The sequence below is a fragment of the Xenopus laevis genome, chromosome 4S, assembly GCF_017654675.1.
Source record: "Xenopus laevis strain J_2021 chromosome 4S, Xenopus_laevis_v10.1, whole genome shotgun sequence".
In the NCBI taxonomy this organism is placed as follows: domain Eukaryota; kingdom Metazoa; phylum Chordata; class Amphibia; order Anura; family Pipidae; genus Xenopus; species Xenopus laevis.
Window position 1 is genome coordinate 27,494,267 of NC_054378.1, and position 20,039 is coordinate 27,514,305.

A 20,039-nucleotide genomic window follows, 5' to 3' on the forward strand; every position below is an offset into this window, starting at 1 on the left:
ATTGAGAGAAAAGTTTGCTGGGGACAAAATGGAAGCCAGTGAATTAATTCAAGGGGCTGAAGGGGTTAACAGTTTGGCCACAAAAGGGGCAGGGGATCCATATGAACGGGCACTTAAACCTAAAAGCACATATGACCCCCTAAGTCACAGTGCCTCCATAAGAATTTTCCACCGTTTACTTAATGACAATACCTCTAAGGCAACACACGGGTTACACAGGTGGAGAGGAAATTTAACCCCTGATGAAAAAGAAGCAATGAAAAGCCTGAAGGACAATAGGGACATCATTATAAGAAATGCGGACAAGGGTGGGGCTGTGGTCATTATGGACTATATTATATTATAAAATGGAAGTTTTATCCCAGTTATCAGACACCAACCAATACGGGAAGCTCACATATGATCCCACAGAAAAGTTTAAAGGGGAACTCACAGGATTAATTAATATGGGTGTAACACACGGATGGTTGACCAAAGAATTGGCAAGTTACCGAATTCCCAAAAACCCTGTACTGCCAGTCATGTACACGCTCCCAAAAATACATAAAAACCCTGAGAGACCCCCGGGGAGACCAATAATATCGTCCACTGGGTCCCAGAATGAGAAGCTAGCACAGTACCTTGATATGCTACTACAACCCTGCATAACCACAAGCAGCTATAGGACACGACATATATTATGTGAGTAAGTACAACCCTCTAAGTAGATTTACTAAAGAAGCAGTACTTAAACATTGGGAAATAGTGGCCAAAGGTGAAGCACTAACCCCAAAGACCCCCAACAAACCAAAATTCAGTTTCTCAAGGAATACCAATCTTAAACAACACTTAAGCCCTGCCGACCCAGTAGGAAAATATGCGCAACCTAGGGTCCAGCATTTTCTATCCTCTTGTCCAGGTGTGTACAAGTGCACAGGTTGTGTAGTGTGCAATACTCTAATAGTGGGCAAGGAGTTCAGACATCCCAGGACGGTCAAAAGATATGAAATCAAACACAGGTTAACGTGCACTTCCACAATGGTAATATATGTCATCAAATGCCCATGTGGCCTGATTTACTGTGGTAAAAGCTTCAGGCAATTGAAAGAGAGGATTAATATGCATAGAGCAAGCATTAGAGCAGCTCTAGACACTGACAGAAAGGTTGATGCAAACAAACAGGATATAGCACAACAACCTGTAGCGAAACACTGGAAAGAAGCGAGGCATGATCCATCTACATTCAAGTGTATGCCAATCGATCATGTACCTAAACCGCCCAGGGGTGGTGACCTTGATAATATATTGTTGAGACGAGAAGCTTTTTGGATACACAAACTTGATTGTGTCATGCCCAGGGGACTGAATGGGCTACTGCAGTTAAATTGCTTTTTAACCCGAGGATGTTTTAAGTTAACAACTATATATATTGATTTGTACTTCTTGTTCCACAGGAAGGGTTTATACAAAGTATCTGATTACAGTGTGATTGTTCTCCAATATCTTTAAGTAACATGTTTCCATCTTTTTTGTTACTAATCAAGAACAAAGTATACTTGTATGTGCATATAATCTACAGTCTGGTCATTTCCCTATGGGACCAGACTGTAAATTATATCCCTATAAACGGCGCGTTCTGGCGTCAGAACGCGCCGTTTATAAGCTTAAAGTGACAGCACTTGCAGCTGCTGCTCTCTCCCTGCAGCGTTCTCTCCACTCGTAACCCCCTCCCACCTGTCTTCCACACATAACTCTCTTACTTTACAGGAGCGCTGCTTCTGTCTCTCTCAACTATCGTTGCTCTTACTTTACTTTCAGGTCTCTCTCTCTCTCTCCCAGCTCCTCCGTCTCCGGTTTCCTCTTTCGCTCCGCCCACTCATAATGCCTCTCCTACGGAATGCATTTTAGGTCATGCTGCGCACCCATTGCTACAGCACATTTAAAGCGATCTACGTTCTTTCAAAAGGGCAAATGTAGCTCCGCACCTAAGCAGCGTTACCCGGTATGTATTTCAGCAGAACACTCCAGGGAGCAGCAGGTGTACAGCAGCCCAACACTAGCGCCTGTATGGAACGCATTTTAGGACATGCTGCGCACAAATACCTTTGCTGCATGCGTTGTCCTATGCCTATAGCTCATTCTCCTCCTCACAGTCTCTTGCTCCCCCTCCCACCATGGCAAAATCTCTCTCTCCCTCTCATGTTCAGCTGCCCCTCCCATCCTCCGTGTCCACAGTCTCACTCGTGTTGCTTTTCCTCATGCTCCGTTTAAGGCAGAGCTGATCATCTCACCCAAGGCAGGTAAAACAAAAAAAAGCTAAACAAAATCAAATGGAATACAAATAAAAGGAACAAACAAGGGAGTACAGGCAAGCACAAAAAAAACAACATTAAATAAGGTGAACACACACAGGGGAAACAAACAGGGTTAATAGACACAAAACACAGTGTAGCATTTATAGACCATACATGAAAGCCAGGATGTAAGACATGCAAAAACTGTAGATTATAATGCATAATGTACCCCCTACTTAAATTTATCAAGATATCAGAAGTCACCTCGGAGTTATGTGACCTGTATAAAAGCACTCGGCCTGCGGCCTCGTGCTTTTATATGGTCACATAACTCCTCGGTGACTTATAATATCTTTATAAACTACAGTAGGGGGTACATTATCCACTATATATACACATGAAAGACTTGGCACTGGAGCACAACACTGACACCGATGGTGGAAATGGGAATGACAATGAATGAACTTTATTTGTGGAAACAAACAACTGTAAAAGGACTGATGATGTCATGAGGGCGCCAACATTCACAAGAGGGGGAGGGTATTTCAACTATTGTTCACTCAGAGCACATCATCCTTGATAAAGGTCCGAAAACGGTGGGACCGAAACGTTGGACAATGCTGTGTTACAAATAAAAACACTTTAATTCACCTTTACTAGAGTGTGCTGGTCCCTGCGTCGATTGTATCATTCCAATTGACGAAAGTTCCTGTGAGGAACTGAAACGTTGGTCTAATAAACCTACACAATGTTTTCAAGCTTATTTTGCTGTTGAATTGTCCTTGGTGTGCCGTCTATTCCCCCAGATATATATAGATATATATATATATATATATACACACACACATATATATTTTTTTTTTCACAACTGTATTAACTCGAGGTTTTTTTACATTTGGATTTTTCATAAATGAGCAAACATTCATTCAAGTTTTTTTTTTACATTGAGAGTTTATTCGAAGCAGAGAAAACCTCACCAATTAATTTTTGATAAATAAGCCCATAAGTATCTGCTTGCTGAGTACATTAAGAACATTAAAAACAATGTATTTTTTCTAGTAACACAATGCATGCTTGTAAAAAATAACTGTATTTGCTCAGTAGTAATACTTAATACTAATTCTGAATGAGAGTACCCTTGTTTTTTATTCTGCAAACAAAAACTTAAATACGTATGGTTTTCTAAGCCACTTGACAATAACGTGCATTATAACAATAATATATAAATTTGGAGGGCTGAGCTGGAAGACTACACATAGCTACTGCTTATAAATCTGGACATAAACTTAGTAAAAATGAATTTAGAATGCCAACTGTGGGATTTTTTTTTTTATATAAATAGCTTACTTCTCCAACGTCCTGTAGCAGGCTGTAAACATGAAACGTATTCAGTAAGTCTTCTTTCAAACGCTTTTAGATCTTGAAACACAAACACAAAAAAAGTTAATAAACCTGAAATGTAACAATATAAAAAATTTTTACTCACATATGTTTTAATATCCTTAAAACTTAAGACACTTTTAGTAATCAGAACTTGCTTAAGTCAGACAACATACAGCAAAGGATAACTTTTTCAAGTATTTAAACTACTGCCCCTTTAACCACACACAATGCAGTCTAATGTAATGTAGACTGTAAGCTCTACAGGGCAGGGACCTCCTCCCCACTGTCTCTTACCACATAGCACTTAAGCTCTGTGTCCTGTGTATATCTATTGCGTACTTTTATATATTGTACTTTTATGCATTGTACAGAGCTGTATTCCTTAATGGAGAAGGAAAGTTGTTTCCCACTTGGGGGTGCCAAATGTTAGGCACCCCCAAGTGAATGTATTTACTTACCTGAAACCCGGGGTTATTCCAGCGAGCACCACGAAGCGATCCTCTTCCTGCTTCTTCTTTCTTCATATTTCATGCGCAGTAGAATGAAATAACCGTCTTTTTAGTTTAAGTTCGGCTTTTCATTTTAATGTCTACACAAATGAGGAACCAGCTAATGAAGGTTTCCTTATTAATAGTCCCAATTCTAGTAATACAACTAATGATGCATGATTCACACATGAAGAAATCCAAGAGACACTAGAACATGTTAAGAAAAACAATGGTCCCGGCCAGATAGTATTCTTCCCATGTGTAAGGGCCCGAAGGCGCAGTTGGAGTGCGGACCAAGGAGGAGGCTGGTAGTCAGCGAGTTCGTGGTACAAAGGGATCAGGCAGAAGAATAGTCGAGGTACAGGCAAAGGGTTCAATCCAGGCAGCAAAGGGTCAATCCGAATAACAGGCAAGGTTGGTACACAAGAAATCAGTCAATAATATAACACCCAGGAATCACGAAGATGAACCTATACTTGGGCAATGTTTGCAATGTCCAGGGGGTTTAAATAGGCAAGTTTTGGCGCCAAGATTTTGAACGCGATGACGTCATGACGCTGACGCCGGCGTCAAGACGCTAACGTCGTGACGCCGACGCACGTTCTGACGCCGGCGACCATTCCGTCGCCGGCGACCAATCGGAGAGCGAGAGGCAGCCGACGTCATCACACAGGGACCAGCAGGATCCACATGGGGGAGGAAGGAGTCGCCATCTTGGACGCCGTCGCCATCTTGGACGCCATGGCCATCACGAGGGTGAGAAACTTCAGTTTCCATTACAGTACCCCCTTCCTTAGGGGGGGGCCTCAGGACCACCAAAACCGGGACTGGAAGGAAATTGCTTGTGGAATCTTCGAATAAGAAGAGGAGCATGGACGTCAGAGTCCTTCACCCAGGAGCATTCCTCTAGACCAAACCCCTTCCATTCGATTAAATACTGTAACCTACCCCTGGAAATTCGAGAGTCCAGAATTCTTTTGACTTCAAATTCTTGGTGTCCATCAATAAGAACAGGAGTAGGAGAAGACGAGGAAGAAGAAGAAGAATCTTTTGCCGGTTTGAGAAGAGATACATGGAAGACATTGGGAATCCGCATCTCGGGGGAAAGCTGAAGACGAACTGCCACGGGATTGATGATTTCTATAATGGGGAAAGGACCGATGAACTTGGGACCGAGTTTAGGAGTAGGAACTTTAAGATGAATGTTCCGTGTAGAAAGCCAAACCTTATCACCGAGGCAATATTGTGGGGAAGAAATTCTTCTCTTGTCCGCGAATTTCTTCTGAGACAGAGAACTCTTCTCCAAATTAGCTTTAGTGGCAACCCAGATAGCAAGCATATGAGCGGCCTGATCATTGGCAGCAGGGACGTTTGTGAGAAGAAGATCTTGCGGAAAAGCTAGAGGATTCTGACCATAGACACAAAAGAACGGAGACTTTTCAGAAGAAGCATGCATAGCATTGTTGTGAGCAAATTCTGCCCAAGGAAGAAGGTCTGCCCAGTCGTCTTGGCACAAAGAGACATGGCAACGAAGAAATTGCTCCAATGCTTGGTTGACTCTCTCGGCAGCTCCATTAGATTGAGGGTGATAGGCAGAGGAAAACTGGAGAGAGATATGAAGTGCCTTGCATAACGATCTCCAAAATTTGGAAACGAATTGGGAACCTCTGTCCAACACCACTTCAGCCGGGAATCCGTGAAGGCGAAAGATATGCTGAATGAATAATTTGGAGAGTTCCTGAGCAGAAGGTAGCTTTCGCAGGGGAATCAAATGGGCCATCTTGCTGAATCGGTCAACCACGACCCAGATAACAGTATGACCGAGGGAAACAGGCAGATCCACAATGAAATCCATCGCAAAGTGAGTCCATGGACGAGAGGGAATGGGTAAAGGTAGAAGTAATCCTTTGGGAGGAGAGTGGCCAGACTTGGAAGCTGCACAAACAGAACAGGAGGAGACAAAATCCTTGACATCCTTTCGGAGAGAAGGCCACCACACTAGGCGAGACAGGAGTTCAGTAGTTTTCTTGATACCAGGATGGCCGGCTTGTCTGGAATTATGAGACTGAGCAAGGATAGAATGACGGAGATCTGGAGGAACAAAAGCAACTCCCAAAGGAGTACTGTCAGGAGCAGAGGACTGTGCGGACAATAACTGAGAGGCCATGGTGGGGAATAAGGCAGCAATAATTTTAACAGGAGGCACAATGGGTTCAGGGTCTTCAGAACACGAATCCTCGGGAATGAAGCTTCTGGAAAGAGCGTCAGCTTTCTTGTTTCTGGACCCCGGGCGGAATGTGATCACGAAATTGAATTTGGAGAAGAAAAGTGCCCATCTAGCTTGCCTGGGATTGAGGCGTTTAAGGGACTGGATGAATTCAAGGTTCTTGTGATCCGTAAAGATAGATACTGGCACCGAAGAACCTTCCAACAGATGTCTCCACTCTTCAAGAGCTAGTTTAACTGCCAGTAGCTCACGGTTTCCCACATCATAGTTCTGCTCAGAAGAAGAAAACTTTTTAGAAAAGAAAGCACAAGGATGAAGTTTGCCATCATTAGAAGACCTTTGGGACAACACCGCACCAGCCCCTACGTCGGAGGCATCCACCTCAATGAAGAATGGTAGAAGAGGTTCTGGGTGCCTAAGAATTGGAGCAGATGAAAAAGAGTCTTTGAGGTTCTTGAAAGCTTCTAAAGCCTGAGGAGTCCAACATTGGGGCTTCCCACCCTTCCGAATGAGAGACAGGATAGGGGAAATCTTGGAGGAGAAGCCTTTGATGAACTGTCTGTAGTAATTGGCAAAGCCAATAAACCTCTGGATAGCTTTAGTGCAGGTGGGGAGGGGCCAATCCTGGATCGCTGAGACTTTGGCCGGATCCATCTTGAAGCCTTGTTGGGAAATAATGTACCCCAAAAAAGGAATAGAAGAAACTTCGAAGGAACACTTTTCCAGCTTGGCAAACAGATTATTTTTCCTTAAACGAGATAAAACTTCCCGTACCTGGATTCGATGCTCGGAAAGGTTTGAAGAAAAAATTTGAATGTCGTCTAGGTATACGACCACACTTATGCCAAGTAAGTCCCGGAGACATCGTTTACCAGCTCTTGGAAAACCGCAGGGGCGTTACAAAGTCCAAAGGGCATCACGAGATACTCGTAGTGCCCATCACGAGTATTAAATGCGGTTTTCCATTCGTCCCCTTCTCTGATCCGAATGAGATTGTAGGCTCCACGAAGATCAAGCTTGGTAAAAATGCTGGCACCTTTGAGCTGGTCAAATAACTCGGAAATAAGGGGGAGCGGATAGCGTTTTTTTACTGTAATCTTGTTCAATCCGCGATAATCAATGCAGGGACGTAGACTGCCATCTTTTTTTTCTACGAAGAAGAAGCCTGCTCCTGCAGGAGACGAAGAAGGACGAATGAAGCCCCTAAACAGATTTTCCTGGATGGACTCTTTCATCGCCGCAGTTTCAGAGGGGGAGAGCGGGTAAGTACGTCCTCTTGGAGGCATGGTTCCAGGAAGAAGCTCAATGGGACAATCATAGGGCCGGTGGGGAGGCAGGACTTCAGCAGATTTCTTGTTGAACACATCGGAGAAATCTTGATAAACAGGAGGAATTGAAGAATTAGAAACAACAGAGGATACCTTGACCAAGGACTGGAAGACAGTTCTGTTGACAAAAGAAACCCCAACGAAGCATCGAACACTGTGCGTAGCTCACGAATAAAGGCCTTCGAATCATCTATCAGGGGGTCCTCTTTCTCCCACAACGGTGATGCCCATTCCACGGCTTTCCCGGTCAAGCGGGTAATGATGTATCCCACCTTGGCACGCTCTGAGATGTATTGATGAGGTAGCAGAGTTAACTGGATCTCACACTGGTTGATGAATCCTCTACAAGCCTCAGAATCACCACTGAAGAGCGGAGGTGCCGGAATCCGGGGTTCGGAGACATGGAACGGCGCCACTGGAATAGTGGCCGGAGCTGAAGCAGGAACCTGAGCCGTAGGAGTGAGAGCCGACAATTTGTCCAAAATGGCCTCAAGAGCTTGGCCAAAGTGCGACTGCTGAGCTTCATAGGCCTCCATGCGTGAGGCAATCCCACGAAAGGCTCTTCCGAAATCTGGTTGAGCCGCAGCCTCCTCAGATGGGTCCATGGCCCAAGTATAATGCCCGAAGGCGCAGTTGGAGTGCGGACCAAGGAGGAGGCTGGTAGTCAGCGAGTTCGTGGTACAAAGGGATCAGGCAGAAGAATAGTCGAGGTACAGGCAAAGGGTTCAATCCAGGCAGCAAAGGGTCAATCCGAATAACAGGCAAGGTTGGTACACAAGAAATCAGTCAATAATATAACACCCAGGAATCACGAAGATGAACCTATACTTGGGCAATGTTTGCAATGTCCAGGGGGTTTAAATAGGCAAGTTTTGGCGCCAAGATTTTGAACGCGATGACGTCATGACGCTGACGCCAAGACGCTAACGTCGTGACGCCAAGACGCTAACGTCGTGACGCCAAGACGCTAACGTCGTGACGCCGACACACGTTCTGACGCCGGCGACCATTCCGTCGCCGGCGACCAATCGGAGAGCGAGAGGCAGCCGACGTCACCACACAGGGACCAGCAGGATCCACATGGGGGAGGAAGGAGTCGCCATCTTGGAAGCCGTCGCCATCTTGGACGCCGTCGCCATCTTGGACGCCATGGCCATCACGAGGGTGAGAAACTTCAGTTTCCATTACACCATGGTACTTAGCGAACTTAGCTCTGTGATTGCCAAACCTCTTTACTTAATTTTTCAGGATTCATTGAACTCTGGATCCCTTTCTCAGCCTCAAAACTAAAGGCCAGTTAGTCTGACGTCAGTAGTAGGAAAACTTTTCAAAGGCATGAGGAAGGATAAGATATTGTACTTTATAGCAAATAACAATACTAGGAGTTTGTGCCAGCATGGTTTTATGTGTAATAGATCTTGCCAGACTAACGTAATTTCTTCTTATGAGAAGGTAAGCAGGGACTTTGTCTTTTTTCAACCTGATTTAACTATGTAATCCCGGGCACGTGCAGTTTTCTGCTGATAGGAGCACCAGCCCGGGGTTTCAGGTAAATAAATACATTCAGTTGGGGGTGCATAACATTTGGCACCCCCAAGTGTGAAACGACTTTCCTTCTCCTTTAACAGTGCATTACAAATAAAGTTATGCATACATACACAATAATCCTAAACTGCTGGACCATATCAATGTGGCGCACAAGTATTTTGCTCTGTTCTGTTAGCCGATTATTTTGTTTAAACTATCATTATACCCCTTTGTTCAATCGACTAGAGCTTGTATTTAACATACTTTTGCCTATTATTTAATTAAATATATCAATGGGTTTATTTATTGTACTTAAAGGAACAGTAACACCAAAAAATGAAAGTGTTTTAAAGTAATGACCATATCATGTAGCTATACAACAGCTTATTTATATAAACATAACTAGTGTTTCTAAAGCAAACACAGAAGTTTTACCAGTACAGAGCAACACTGCATTATATATTACTTAAAAAATGTTTATTGTTCCTTTAAAGGAGAAGGAAAGGCAAGGCTTACAAACAGTCCCCTTCAATAGTCCTCACACTGTACACCATGATCGCTCTGAGACACTAAAGGATGTGTCTCTGCCTTCTGTCAGTAATGCGCATGTGGCAAAAATTCCCTACCCCAGACGCATGTTAGTTAGTTATAAAACATTATACACGCATTGAAAACCTGTAATACGACACTTCAGTGCCTGAGGCAGCAGGGGAGGAACAGAAGAGGATTTTGACTATGTCACCCAACTCTGTGACTTGGATCATGCAGGCAGCACGTTTACATCTAATTGAAGACAGAGACATGGGCTCTGCACAGTAGGTGCTTAAAGGACCAGTAACATCAAAAACTTTTTTTAAAAAATTCGTTAGTATACATCAAAAAATAAACACCAACACAAATTAAACTTTTAAATAGCAAAGCCTTTATTAAAAAAATAACTTACTGAAACTCCACTTCCGCTTCTGTTCAGAAAAGACGACACGGCGACCATCCATCCTGCAACAGTTGATTTCTTCTCCCTCACTCTCTCTCCTGGCCGCCCTATGTCTAGCGCATGTATTGTCAGACTGACACAGCACGAAGCCGCTATGACACTTCTAATAATGGTACGTTCCCAAATCCAGTCGCAGCAAAAAGTTATAGAAAAGGCAGAGTAGCTCGGACCCATAGCACTGGGCTCATATGCTGGGTTCCACGTAGGGAGGTGCTGGTCTGGGCTCACACGTGGGCCGCGTTCAGCCGCTAATTCAATCCAACCTCACAGAATTAGACGCATACAGCTGCAAAGCCGCCCCCTTGCGCAGTCAAACTCTTACCTCTGCTTGTTTTCTGGCGCCGTTTTCAGGGCTGAGCAGGTTACCCAAGAGCAAGTAGAACTGTTACTGCTCGGCCGAATTGCTGCTGCTCCAGAAACAGAGGGGGAGAGAAAGAGAGAGAGGGCGTGAGAATGAGCAAGGGCTGGAAAGCTGCCTGGGATGGACAAAACCATGTGCTGGAGGGTTGCAAACTGCACGCGATCTGACCTCACGTGGCCGGCACGCCGGAAGATTGAAAGATGCTTATAGGTGGGGGAGGTTGGCGGCTGTAGTTGGGATGCTGGCCGTGGCAAAGTTCTAGTGGTTGGGGAAAGTGTGGTGGAGGAGGAGAAGAAGAAGCTGGCTGACATTCTTGCCGGCAGAGCGCGCCAGACCGAGCACAGCCAGGAGAGAGAGCCTGCAACTGCTGCAAGATGGATGGTCGCCGTTTCGCCTTTTCTGAACAGAAGCGGAAGTGGAGTTTCAGCAAGTTATTTTTTAATAAAGGCTTTGCTATTTAAAAGTTTAATTTGTGGTGGTGTTTATTTTTTGATGTATACGAACGATTTTTTTAAACATTTTTTTGACGTTACTGGTCCTTTAAACAGAATGTCTGGGATGGACAAAACCATGTGCTGGAGGGTTGCAAACTGCACGCGATCTGACCTCACGTGGCCGGCACGCCGGAAGATTGAAAGATGCTTATAGGTGGGGGAGGTTGGCGGCTGTAGTTGGGATGCTGGCCGTGGCAAAGTTCTAGTGGTTGGGGAAAGTGTGGTGGAGGAGGAGAAGAAGAAGCTGGCTGACATTCTTGCCGGCAGAGCGCACCAGACCGAGCACAGCCAGGAGAGAGAGCCAGGGAGAAGAAATCAACTGCTGCAAGATGGATGGTCGCCGTTTCGCCTTTTCTGAACAGAAGCGGAAGTGGAGTTTCAGCAAGTTATTTTTTAATAAAGGCTTTGCTATTTAAAAGTTTAATTTGTGGTGGTGTTTATTTTTTGATGTATACGAACGATTTTTTTAAACATTTTTTTGACGTTACTGGTCCTTTAAACAGAATGTCTGTCTGGTCGCCGTTTCGCCTTTTCTGAACAGAAGCGGAAGTGGAGTTTCAGCAAGTTATTTTTTAATAAAGGCTTTGCTATTTAAAAGTTTAATTTGTGGTGGTGTTTATTTTTTGATGTATACGAACGATTTTTTTAAACATTTTTTTGACGTTACTGGTCCTTTAAACAGAATGTCTGTTTTAAGCAATAATGATTTTTAACCTTTCCTTCTCCTTTAACATGAGACTGAAAGCAGTTTCACTAACCAACCTGAGGTCTGTGGTGCTTTTGAGCAGCTGTGAAAACAAAGGTTGTTATTCAAATTAGCAGTCAATTATACAGAGCTTATTCTTATCTGAAAGTCTAAGGGTAAGGCCACACAGGGCGTTTTGGGGAGATTTGGTCGCCTGGCGACTAATCGCCTCATTTTTGCGGCGACCAATCTCCAATCACATGCGGCGATTCGGAAAACAAACCGCTGCGTGTGATTAGCGCCGGTGTTTTTTCATTTTAGCCGGCGCACAGTCAGGGAAGACGTTTGGTGAGATTGGTCGCCGCAAAAACGAGGCGATTAGTCGCCAGGCGACCAAATCTCCCCAAAACACCCTGTGTGGCCTTAGGGATTTTATTATACAGCACTTATATATATATATATATATATATATTCAAACTAACTATGCTTAATTCAGGTAAAAAAAAGTCATGACCTACATGTATTTTCTTTATTAAAAGAATAGGCAGACGACTTGAATTTACTGTGCTCATGTTGAACCCAAATGTGTATAGGCATACAGTTCTCTAAGAGGAGGGCAGACACAGCTCTTCACTTCCTGCTGTACATAGGAATGGCCCCAGAGGTGGTCCCTCACTGCATCTGTTTGGCCCATCAGGCAGTGTGTACCAGTGTACTTTAAAGTAACATCAAAAAAAAAAAAAGAGTGTTGTAAATAAATGATAATATAATGTACTGTTAACATGCACTGGTAAAACTAGTGTGTTTGCTTGAGAAAAACAATAAATAGCTGCTGTATAGCCATGGGGGCAGCCATTCAAGCACAGGATACACAGTAGAAAACAGATACCTTATGAAGAATCTCATTGTATATTACAGAGCTTTTCTGTTATCTGCTGGGTATCCTTTGCCTTTTCTCCTTTTTCCAACTTGAATAGCTGCCCCCATGGCTATGCAGCAGCTTATTTATATAAACTATAATAGTCTTTCTGAAGCAAACACACTAGTTTCTACCAGTGCAGCGCAACACTATATTATATTTTTATACTTTAAAAAACTTTAATTTTCTGGTGTTACTGTTCCTTTAGCAATTACAGAAAAATTGAAGACAGACGTATTCAGGCTTATAATAAATTAATGGAGCTTAGATAGCTGTTCCCGTGCCCTATTACAATGATTTGTACATGATTTTTTAATATATCATATTCATGATTGTACATCCATACATAGGTTCATCTCCAAGAACTAAGGCAGAACACACACGCTACTTTCGCTTTATTTGATAAGACAGTGCCATCAATATATACCACCTGCCACAAATAATATTTCAAATTGCACTGTTACAAACAAATGTTTATTCCGTTCAAGCACACAGAATCAATGCAAAACTGTATTGCATCTTGATTATTATTAACATATATTTTTAGAGCGCCGAACATATTGCATAGCATTTTAAAATGAATGTGCATATACAAAGAAATCATATGTATTACAGACATATAACATACAGAGTTACATACATAACAACCAGTACTGGTACAAAAGGTGAGAAAGGTCCTGTGCAAAACAGTTTACAATCTAAAGGGGAAGGGAATGAGACACAAGGTGTGGGAGTGGGCAAGCTCAGAAATCAAGGTGAGAGATGTAGGATATGGTATCACTTCGTAACTAAACAGGGTAAGGGTAGCCTTTTCTAATTTTTTTAACCTTTTACATCTGCGATCAGCAAGATAAAAAGTCATATTTGACTTAACAGATTTTATGTTATGGCTTCATATAGTACAACAACGTAAATCAAATCCCAAACTAACCTTCTGCCTGCTCTAAGGAGTTCATTTCTGCTTCCGTAACCACAGACAAACTCAATATAATTATTCGCAGCACTGCAGTCTATTGTCTTAAACCAAGCTATTACGAGACGAGACCATGTATTAATTCCAGTGCTTCCTTAAAAAAATGTAAACCCTACCACTATTGGTCTTAACAAGCAGCCTTTCTAATGGACCGGAAGGTTCATGGCCGCTGATTGGTTGAAAGTTCAGCGGAGTAATCTTCGCATTGGCCAGTGAGTACTTCCTGCACAACACCGGACAAACGCTCAACTATGCGATAACGCTAGTGATTGGATGAGAGAACGCCTAATTCTTACAATGATTGGAGGCATATTCTGTCGTTAAATGTATCAGGGTTTGATTTGGCTTGAAAGATTAGACGGCGGATCTACATACGGAGTACGATATTGTGTTGTTCGTGGTCAGTATGGTGGTCAATAATTTAATGTATTGTAAGGTATTAATAATCGCAGGCGTTCTTGTGAGGTTAAAATTTCATGTTCTGTAAGCTTTGACTGCTTCTAATTGTTTGTTTTCTGAAATGCAATTATATTTGGGCAGGTCCAAGGAACATATATTCTTCTGGTGTGTTTGAGAAAAAGCGGATTCTTTCTCCAATCTCCAGTGTGTATGTTTTCTTCCTGGCGCTTTTTTTTTTGTCCTGCAATAGTGAAGCGCGGGCCTTGCGTTTTCATTTGTCCCCGGGGGTATAATTTAGAAACACTCCTATTATTATAAAGACAGATGTTGGTGTCTTCTGGAGGGATTATTTAATGCAAACTGCAATCTGTCTCACAAATAGATGGTGGGGTCCTTCAGTATTTTTTATCTGTGCTGAGATTTTGATTGAAATAGGGCTAGGTTATTAATTAAATCTTATTGATAGACACGTTTGACTAATTTATCATTATCAATACATTCAAGGGATTAGGTGTCTCAGACCCCAAGTTATCGGTTGGTTTAATCCACTGAATCTGTGGGAGCCAGTGACCAGCATGCAATGGTGCTTGAAAGTTTGTGAACAGTTTTTATGTGGATGTGTCCTAAAAGTAGATGAAGAAAACCTAGTAAAACAAATGAAACACAAATAATTTTGTCTGTGGCAAAAGTAAGTGAATCAGTATTCACTTACTTTCTCTTAGTATTTGGTGTGACCCCCTCTTGTGCAGCAATAACTGGGACAAAACATTTGTGTTGACTAGTCCTGCACATTGCCTGTGGAATTTAAACCAATTTGGTTTGGATGTTAGAGCTTTGATGGTCAACTACTTCTCTTTCATAACAATGGTCTTGAATTTCCTCCCTTTGTACACTGTCTGACTTAATTAGTCCTAACTTTTTAGAGATATTCTTGTAACCTTTTACAGCAGTACATTACCACAATGAATTTTAAATAAAACAACTCGGATACAGTTGAACTGCAGACTTTGAACTTTAATTCTGTGGGATGAACAAAAATATTACATAAGCATGTGAGGAACTAACGCCTTTTTTAACACAATAATTTTGTTTCATGGGCTCAAAAGTAATTGGACAAATTAAAATACTGAAAATAAAATCTTAAATTCTAATACTGAAACCCTTAGGGGGTGGCCTTTACTGCTGCGGCTTTCAGTTGCTGTTTGTTTGTGGGCCTTTCTGTGTGAAGTTTAGTCTTCAACAAGTGACATGCATGATCAATTGGGTTCAGATCAGGTGACTGACTTGGCTATTCAAGAATATTCCACTTCTTTGCTTTAATAAACTCCTGGGTTGCTTGGGCTGTATGTTTTGGGTCATTGTCCCTCTGTATTATGGAACGCCTCCCAATCAAATTGACTGCATTTAGCTGGAGCGGACAGAAGTATGTCTCTAAACACCTCAGAATACATTCGGCTGCTTCTGTCCTGTATCACATCATCGATAAACACTAGTGTCCCAGTGCCACTTGCCCAAACCATCACACTGCATGCCCAAACCATCACACATGTTTTATAGATTCTCCATACTTTTTTCTTGCCATCAGTCTAGTAGAGGTTGATCTTGGTTTCATCTGTCCAAAGAATAGTTTTCCAGAACTGTGCTGGCTTTTTTTAGGTGTTTTTTTTTTAGCAAAGTCCAATCTAGCCTTTCTATTCTTAAGGCTTATGAGTTGCTTGCACCTTGTAGTGCACCCTCTGTATTTACTTTCATGCAGTCTTCTCTTTATGGTATACTTAGATATCGATACGCCTACCTCCTGGAGAGTGTTGTTCACTTGTTTGGCTTTTGTAAAGGGGTTTCTCTTCACCATGGAAATTATTCTATGATCATCCACCATTGTTGTCTTCCATGGACGTACAGATCTTTTTTGCGAGTTCACCACTCCTTTCTTTTTTTCTCAGAATGTACCAAACTGTAGATTTTGCCACTCCTAATATTGTAGCATTTTCTCGGATAGTTTTTTTTTCTGTTTTCAGGCTTGTTTCACCTGCATGGAGAGCTCCTTTGACTGCATGTTGTCTGTTCACAGCAAAATCTTCCACATACAAGTACCTCCCCCCTCAAATCAACTCCAGGGCTTTTATCTGCTTAATTGATAATGACATAACGAAGGAATTGCCCACACCTGCCAAGAAATAGCCTTTGAGTCAGTTGTCCAGTTACTTTTGAGCCCCTGAAATGAAGTGATTGTGTTAAAAAAAGGCTTTAATTTCTTCATCTGCATCTCCGCTATCCTTGGTCAAACAAAAACTACACCATATCTTTCACATGGATTGGGTGGAATCCACTACAAACAAAGAGCAATTTACTGATAACTTTTTCTCAATATGGATGAGTTACGTATGTTTGCTCCCAATACATATCAGACACCTCACAATCTATGCATTTTGATATACTACATGGTATGACACTACTACTATTACTAAATAATACTAATACTAAATAATACTATCGTACAAGAAACTGACCAATACATTCAAAACTTACATCGACCACAAGAACAGAGTCCACGATCGCCCCCCCAGGAGCCACCATATAAATTGGATGCTAAGTACAAGGTGTTATTAAGTATTAATCTTTAAATTACGTATGTGGGAAGATTGATGTGCTGATCATTATTCTGAGAATCTACACCTAGACGATGATAATATTCTCGCTATTATTAATATACAGTATGCTAAAAATGTGCTTGTAATGGATTCCAATTATCATCTTTTCTGTATTTCCAAATTCTTGTAGGTTTGTTTATTTTATTTTATTTTATTTGTTATGCAACATTAGACTAAACATGTATTTAAAAAAAGGCTTTTAGTTTAGCAATCTTTTTGTTAAACCCACTGAATTAAAGATGAAAGTCTGCAGTTCAACTGCATCTGAGTTGTTTTATTTAAAATTCATTCTGGTAATGTACAGAACCAAAATAAGAAAAAAAAGTGTCTCTGTTCAAAGATTTATGGAACTAACTGTACATTGTTAGGGGGGTATAATTTTCATTTAATTTACATAATACATAAATTGAGTATTAATAAATCAGTCCTACTTCAGTCCTAAAATTGTATTTCCTTGGTATTTGGCTTTATGTATATACACTAGATCTGTTCTAAGGAGTGAATAGTGTCTTATTGCCAGTATCACTGTGATGAGTAGTATTTAACCTATGTTTTAAAATTAAAAACTAAACTTTACTTCTTTTGTTTTAGGTTGTTTAGTCTCAGCTATGATGATACACGGCTTTAAAAGTAGCAATCAAGAATTCAATTTTGGACCATGGCAACTCACTGCAATCAAAACACACATCATGAAGTCAGCTGATGTTGAGAAACTGGCTGAAGAGATGAGCATGCCATGTCTACCAGAGATGATGTTTGGGGATAATGTCTTGAGGATCCAGCACACATCGGGGTTTGGCATAGAATTCAATGCAAAGGATGCTTTGAAAGTAGTGAAAAATAAGCAAGGGGCTGTAAAAGTTGCATGTGCTGAGGAGTGGCAGGAGAGCAGATCAGATAGTGAGCACAGCAAAGAGGTTGTGAAGCCTTATGATTGGACATATACAACTGACTACAAGGGAACATTGCTTGGTGATAATATGAAACTTAATGTTGTACCAACAACAGAAAGAATAAACACAGAGAAACTGAAAGCAAGAGAGCAAATCATGTTCTTTGAGGAGGTCCTACTGTTTGAAGATGAATTACATGATCATGGTGTGTCCAGTCTAAGTGTTAAAATTAGAGTGATGCCTACAAGCTTTTTCCTTCTTTTGAGATTCTTTTTGAGGGTGGATGGTGTACTCATCCGAATGAATGACACTCGTTTGTACCATGAGGCAGACAAGACATTCATGCTGAGGGAATACACATCCAAGGAGAGTAAAATCAATAATCTTAGCCATGTTCCTCCTCCTCTCTACACTGAGCCCAACGAGATTTCTCAGTATTTACCTGTTATACAAACCATTTATGAAAAATTAGAATTTTCATCACAACAAGATATGGAAGGAACAGCACTAGTGGGGACAAATAGTCTGCTAGCCCCATAAACAGCTTGCTTCAAAGCACTGTATGCAAGATAAGAGAGCAACTGGTAACTGCATAACATTCTACAAGAAATATTATTTTATACATACAGAGGATTAACCAGTTATCTATGTACATGGATTAAATGAGCCTACTGGGATACAATATTGGATATGGTGTACAATATCAGGCTAATAAGCTTTAATTTAAACTATGAAAAAACCTGAGTCTTTGTGTCTATTGGCATTTCTGAATATTGACCTAATTTCAGTTGATTGCATGCACTATTGATTACTTGGATAGTAATAATTTGTTAAGCAAAATTAAGATGGAAAAAAAAATATTTTGAAATGTTGAAGCTGAGCAAATGTTTTGAGTAGAAATATGTTATGATTTTTCTATAATGTACAGTCATCTAAGCTCCATTAATTTATTATAAGCCTGAATCCTGCTGTCTTCTGTTTTTCTGTAATTGTTAAAGGGATACTGTCATGGAAAAACATGTTTTTTACAAAATGTATCAGTTAATAGTGCTACTACAGCAGAATCCTGCATTGAAATCCGTTTTTCAAAACAAGAAATGGATTTTTTTTATATCTAATTTTAAAATTTGCCATGGGGCTAGACATTTAGACATTTTGACATTTCCCAGCTGCCCTCAGGTCATGTGACTTGTGCTCTGATAAACTTCAGTCACACTTTACTGCTGCACTGCAAGTTGGAGTGATGTCATTACCCCTCCCTCCTACAAGCTGCTGTAATGTAAATAGAGCCTTGTCTGCTGAGCCTGTCAATTGAACAATAGGCAGGAATCAAGATAAGCTCTCACTGACACCACTTCAGAAGGACTGAAATAAGATAGTCCTGTGATCACTGCCCCCACTTACGTTTCAAGAATAAATATTTATATATACACACACACACACAGGGCCGGCCTTAGGCCAATTGGGCCCGCACCTCTGGGGGGCCCCGCACCACAGGGCAGCACAGATAATATTTCCCTCAGCACATGATGCTGCCTGGCCTGCCCCCAACTTTGAGAGTCCAGCCCATCCCCAAATCCATAGGTCTAGCCTGCCCCCAACTCTCATAGGCCCAGCTTTCCTCCAACCTTGATAGGCCCTGCCTGCCCCAATCCAACCAAGCCTGCTCCCAAGCTGAATCGGCCCAGCCCCAAACTAATTGGCCCAGTCCACTCTCCTATTTCCTCCCTCCCTCTCTTACCCTGTGTGCCCCTATTATGTTACCTTGTCTGCCCCATTCCTTTCTATTTTGTGCCTGTATGCCCTTATTTTCCTAAATACTTGGTGTGTCAGTAGCCAGCAACACTTTGTCTAGGGGCCCCGCCAACATGGTCCCAATTGGGCCCCACATTTGATAGGACCAGCCCTGCACACACACACACTCACTCTCTCTCTCTCTCTCATATTTTGGGCACTGGAAAAAATATTTTATATAGATAGGAGCAAGGTCTGTGTGTGGTGGATAGCAGAGGGAACTCACAGCTCCTTTACCACATCTAGTAACCAATAAAACTAACTAGGAAGGCAGCAAGGAGAGAAAGTTTCCCCCCCCCTCCAAAGGAATGCAGAGAACAAACTTACAGAATGGCAGGAGCTTTGATAGTGTCTGTGGGAGGAGGGGCTGCTAGTGCAGCTGTAGAGCAGAACGTAGGAAAGTGAAAGTAATTGCTTCCCTGCAAACCATGTGACCTCTCTCCTCCAAACATCATACGCATGGGCAGAGAGGGGAGGGGGAGTGTACAGCTATATTCTCATGTCGTAGTGCGACTTGGCTTTTCATTACAGAGTGGCTGCCTCCAAGCACACAGGTAATGCTGTGCCTGCTGTTAGAGCAGCACAGGATGAATGTGTAATGAGCAGAAATGGAAGCCCCCATGACAAAATACAAACTAAAATAACTTATG

General features: G+C 42.0%; 2 protein-coding genes and 1 long non-coding RNA gene across 4 annotated transcripts in view; 2 read left to right on the top strand and 1 right to left on the bottom strand.

Annotated features, from left to right (window-relative positions):
* The window catches only part of LOC108715353 (nuclear envelope phosphatase-regulatory subunit 1), a 38,600-nt gene extending 24,825 nt beyond the window's left edge, over window positions 1-13,775 (bottom strand). The window contains exons 1-2 of the mRNA XM_018260429.2: window positions 13,611-13,775; window positions 3,621-3,692 (exon numbers count right to left, since the gene is read on the bottom strand). Coding sequence (XP_018115918.1) covers window positions 3,621-3,692; window positions 13,611-13,635 — 97 coding nt within the window. The 5' untranslated portion in view covers window positions 13,636-13,775. The remainder of the gene's footprint in view (window positions 1-3,620; window positions 3,693-13,610) is intronic.
* Window positions 1,591-2,405, top strand: LOC121393208. Its single transcript, XR_005960853.1, has 2 exons — window positions 1,591-1,887; window positions 2,063-2,405. It is a non-coding gene; the product is annotated as an uncharacterized LOC121393208 (long non-coding RNA).
* A 108-nt stretch (window positions 13,776-13,883) lies between the features above and the next one.
* On the top strand, window positions 13,884-18,558 carry tiprl.S (TOR signaling pathway regulator S homeolog). 2 transcript variants are annotated; one of them, XM_018260426.2, is made up of 2 exons: window positions 13,884-14,052; window positions 17,294-18,558. In XM_018260426.2, the coding sequence occupies exons 1-2, from the start codon at window positions 13,977-13,979 to the stop codon at window positions 18,133-18,135; spliced, it is 918 nt and encodes a 305-aa protein (XP_018115915.1). In that variant the 5' UTR covers window positions 13,884-13,976; the 3' UTR covers window positions 18,136-18,558. The 2 variants fall into 2 exon arrangements, with proteins under 2 accessions (XP_018115915.1, XP_018115916.1); XM_018260427.2 differs by having other exon boundaries at window positions 13,899-14,030.
* Window positions 18,559-20,039: the final 1,481 nt, after the last annotated feature.

Excerpts from the sequence above, each read along its gene's own strand:
- tiprl.S (XM_018260426.2), top strand. The coding sequence starts at position 13,977 with ATGTATCAGGGTTTGATTTGGCTTGAAAGATTAGACGGCGGATCTACA. Across the intron at positions 14,053-17,293 it reads ACGATATTGTGTTGTTCGTG|GTTGTTTAGTCTCAGCTATG; the intron begins GTCAGTATGGTG and ends CTTTTGTTTTAG.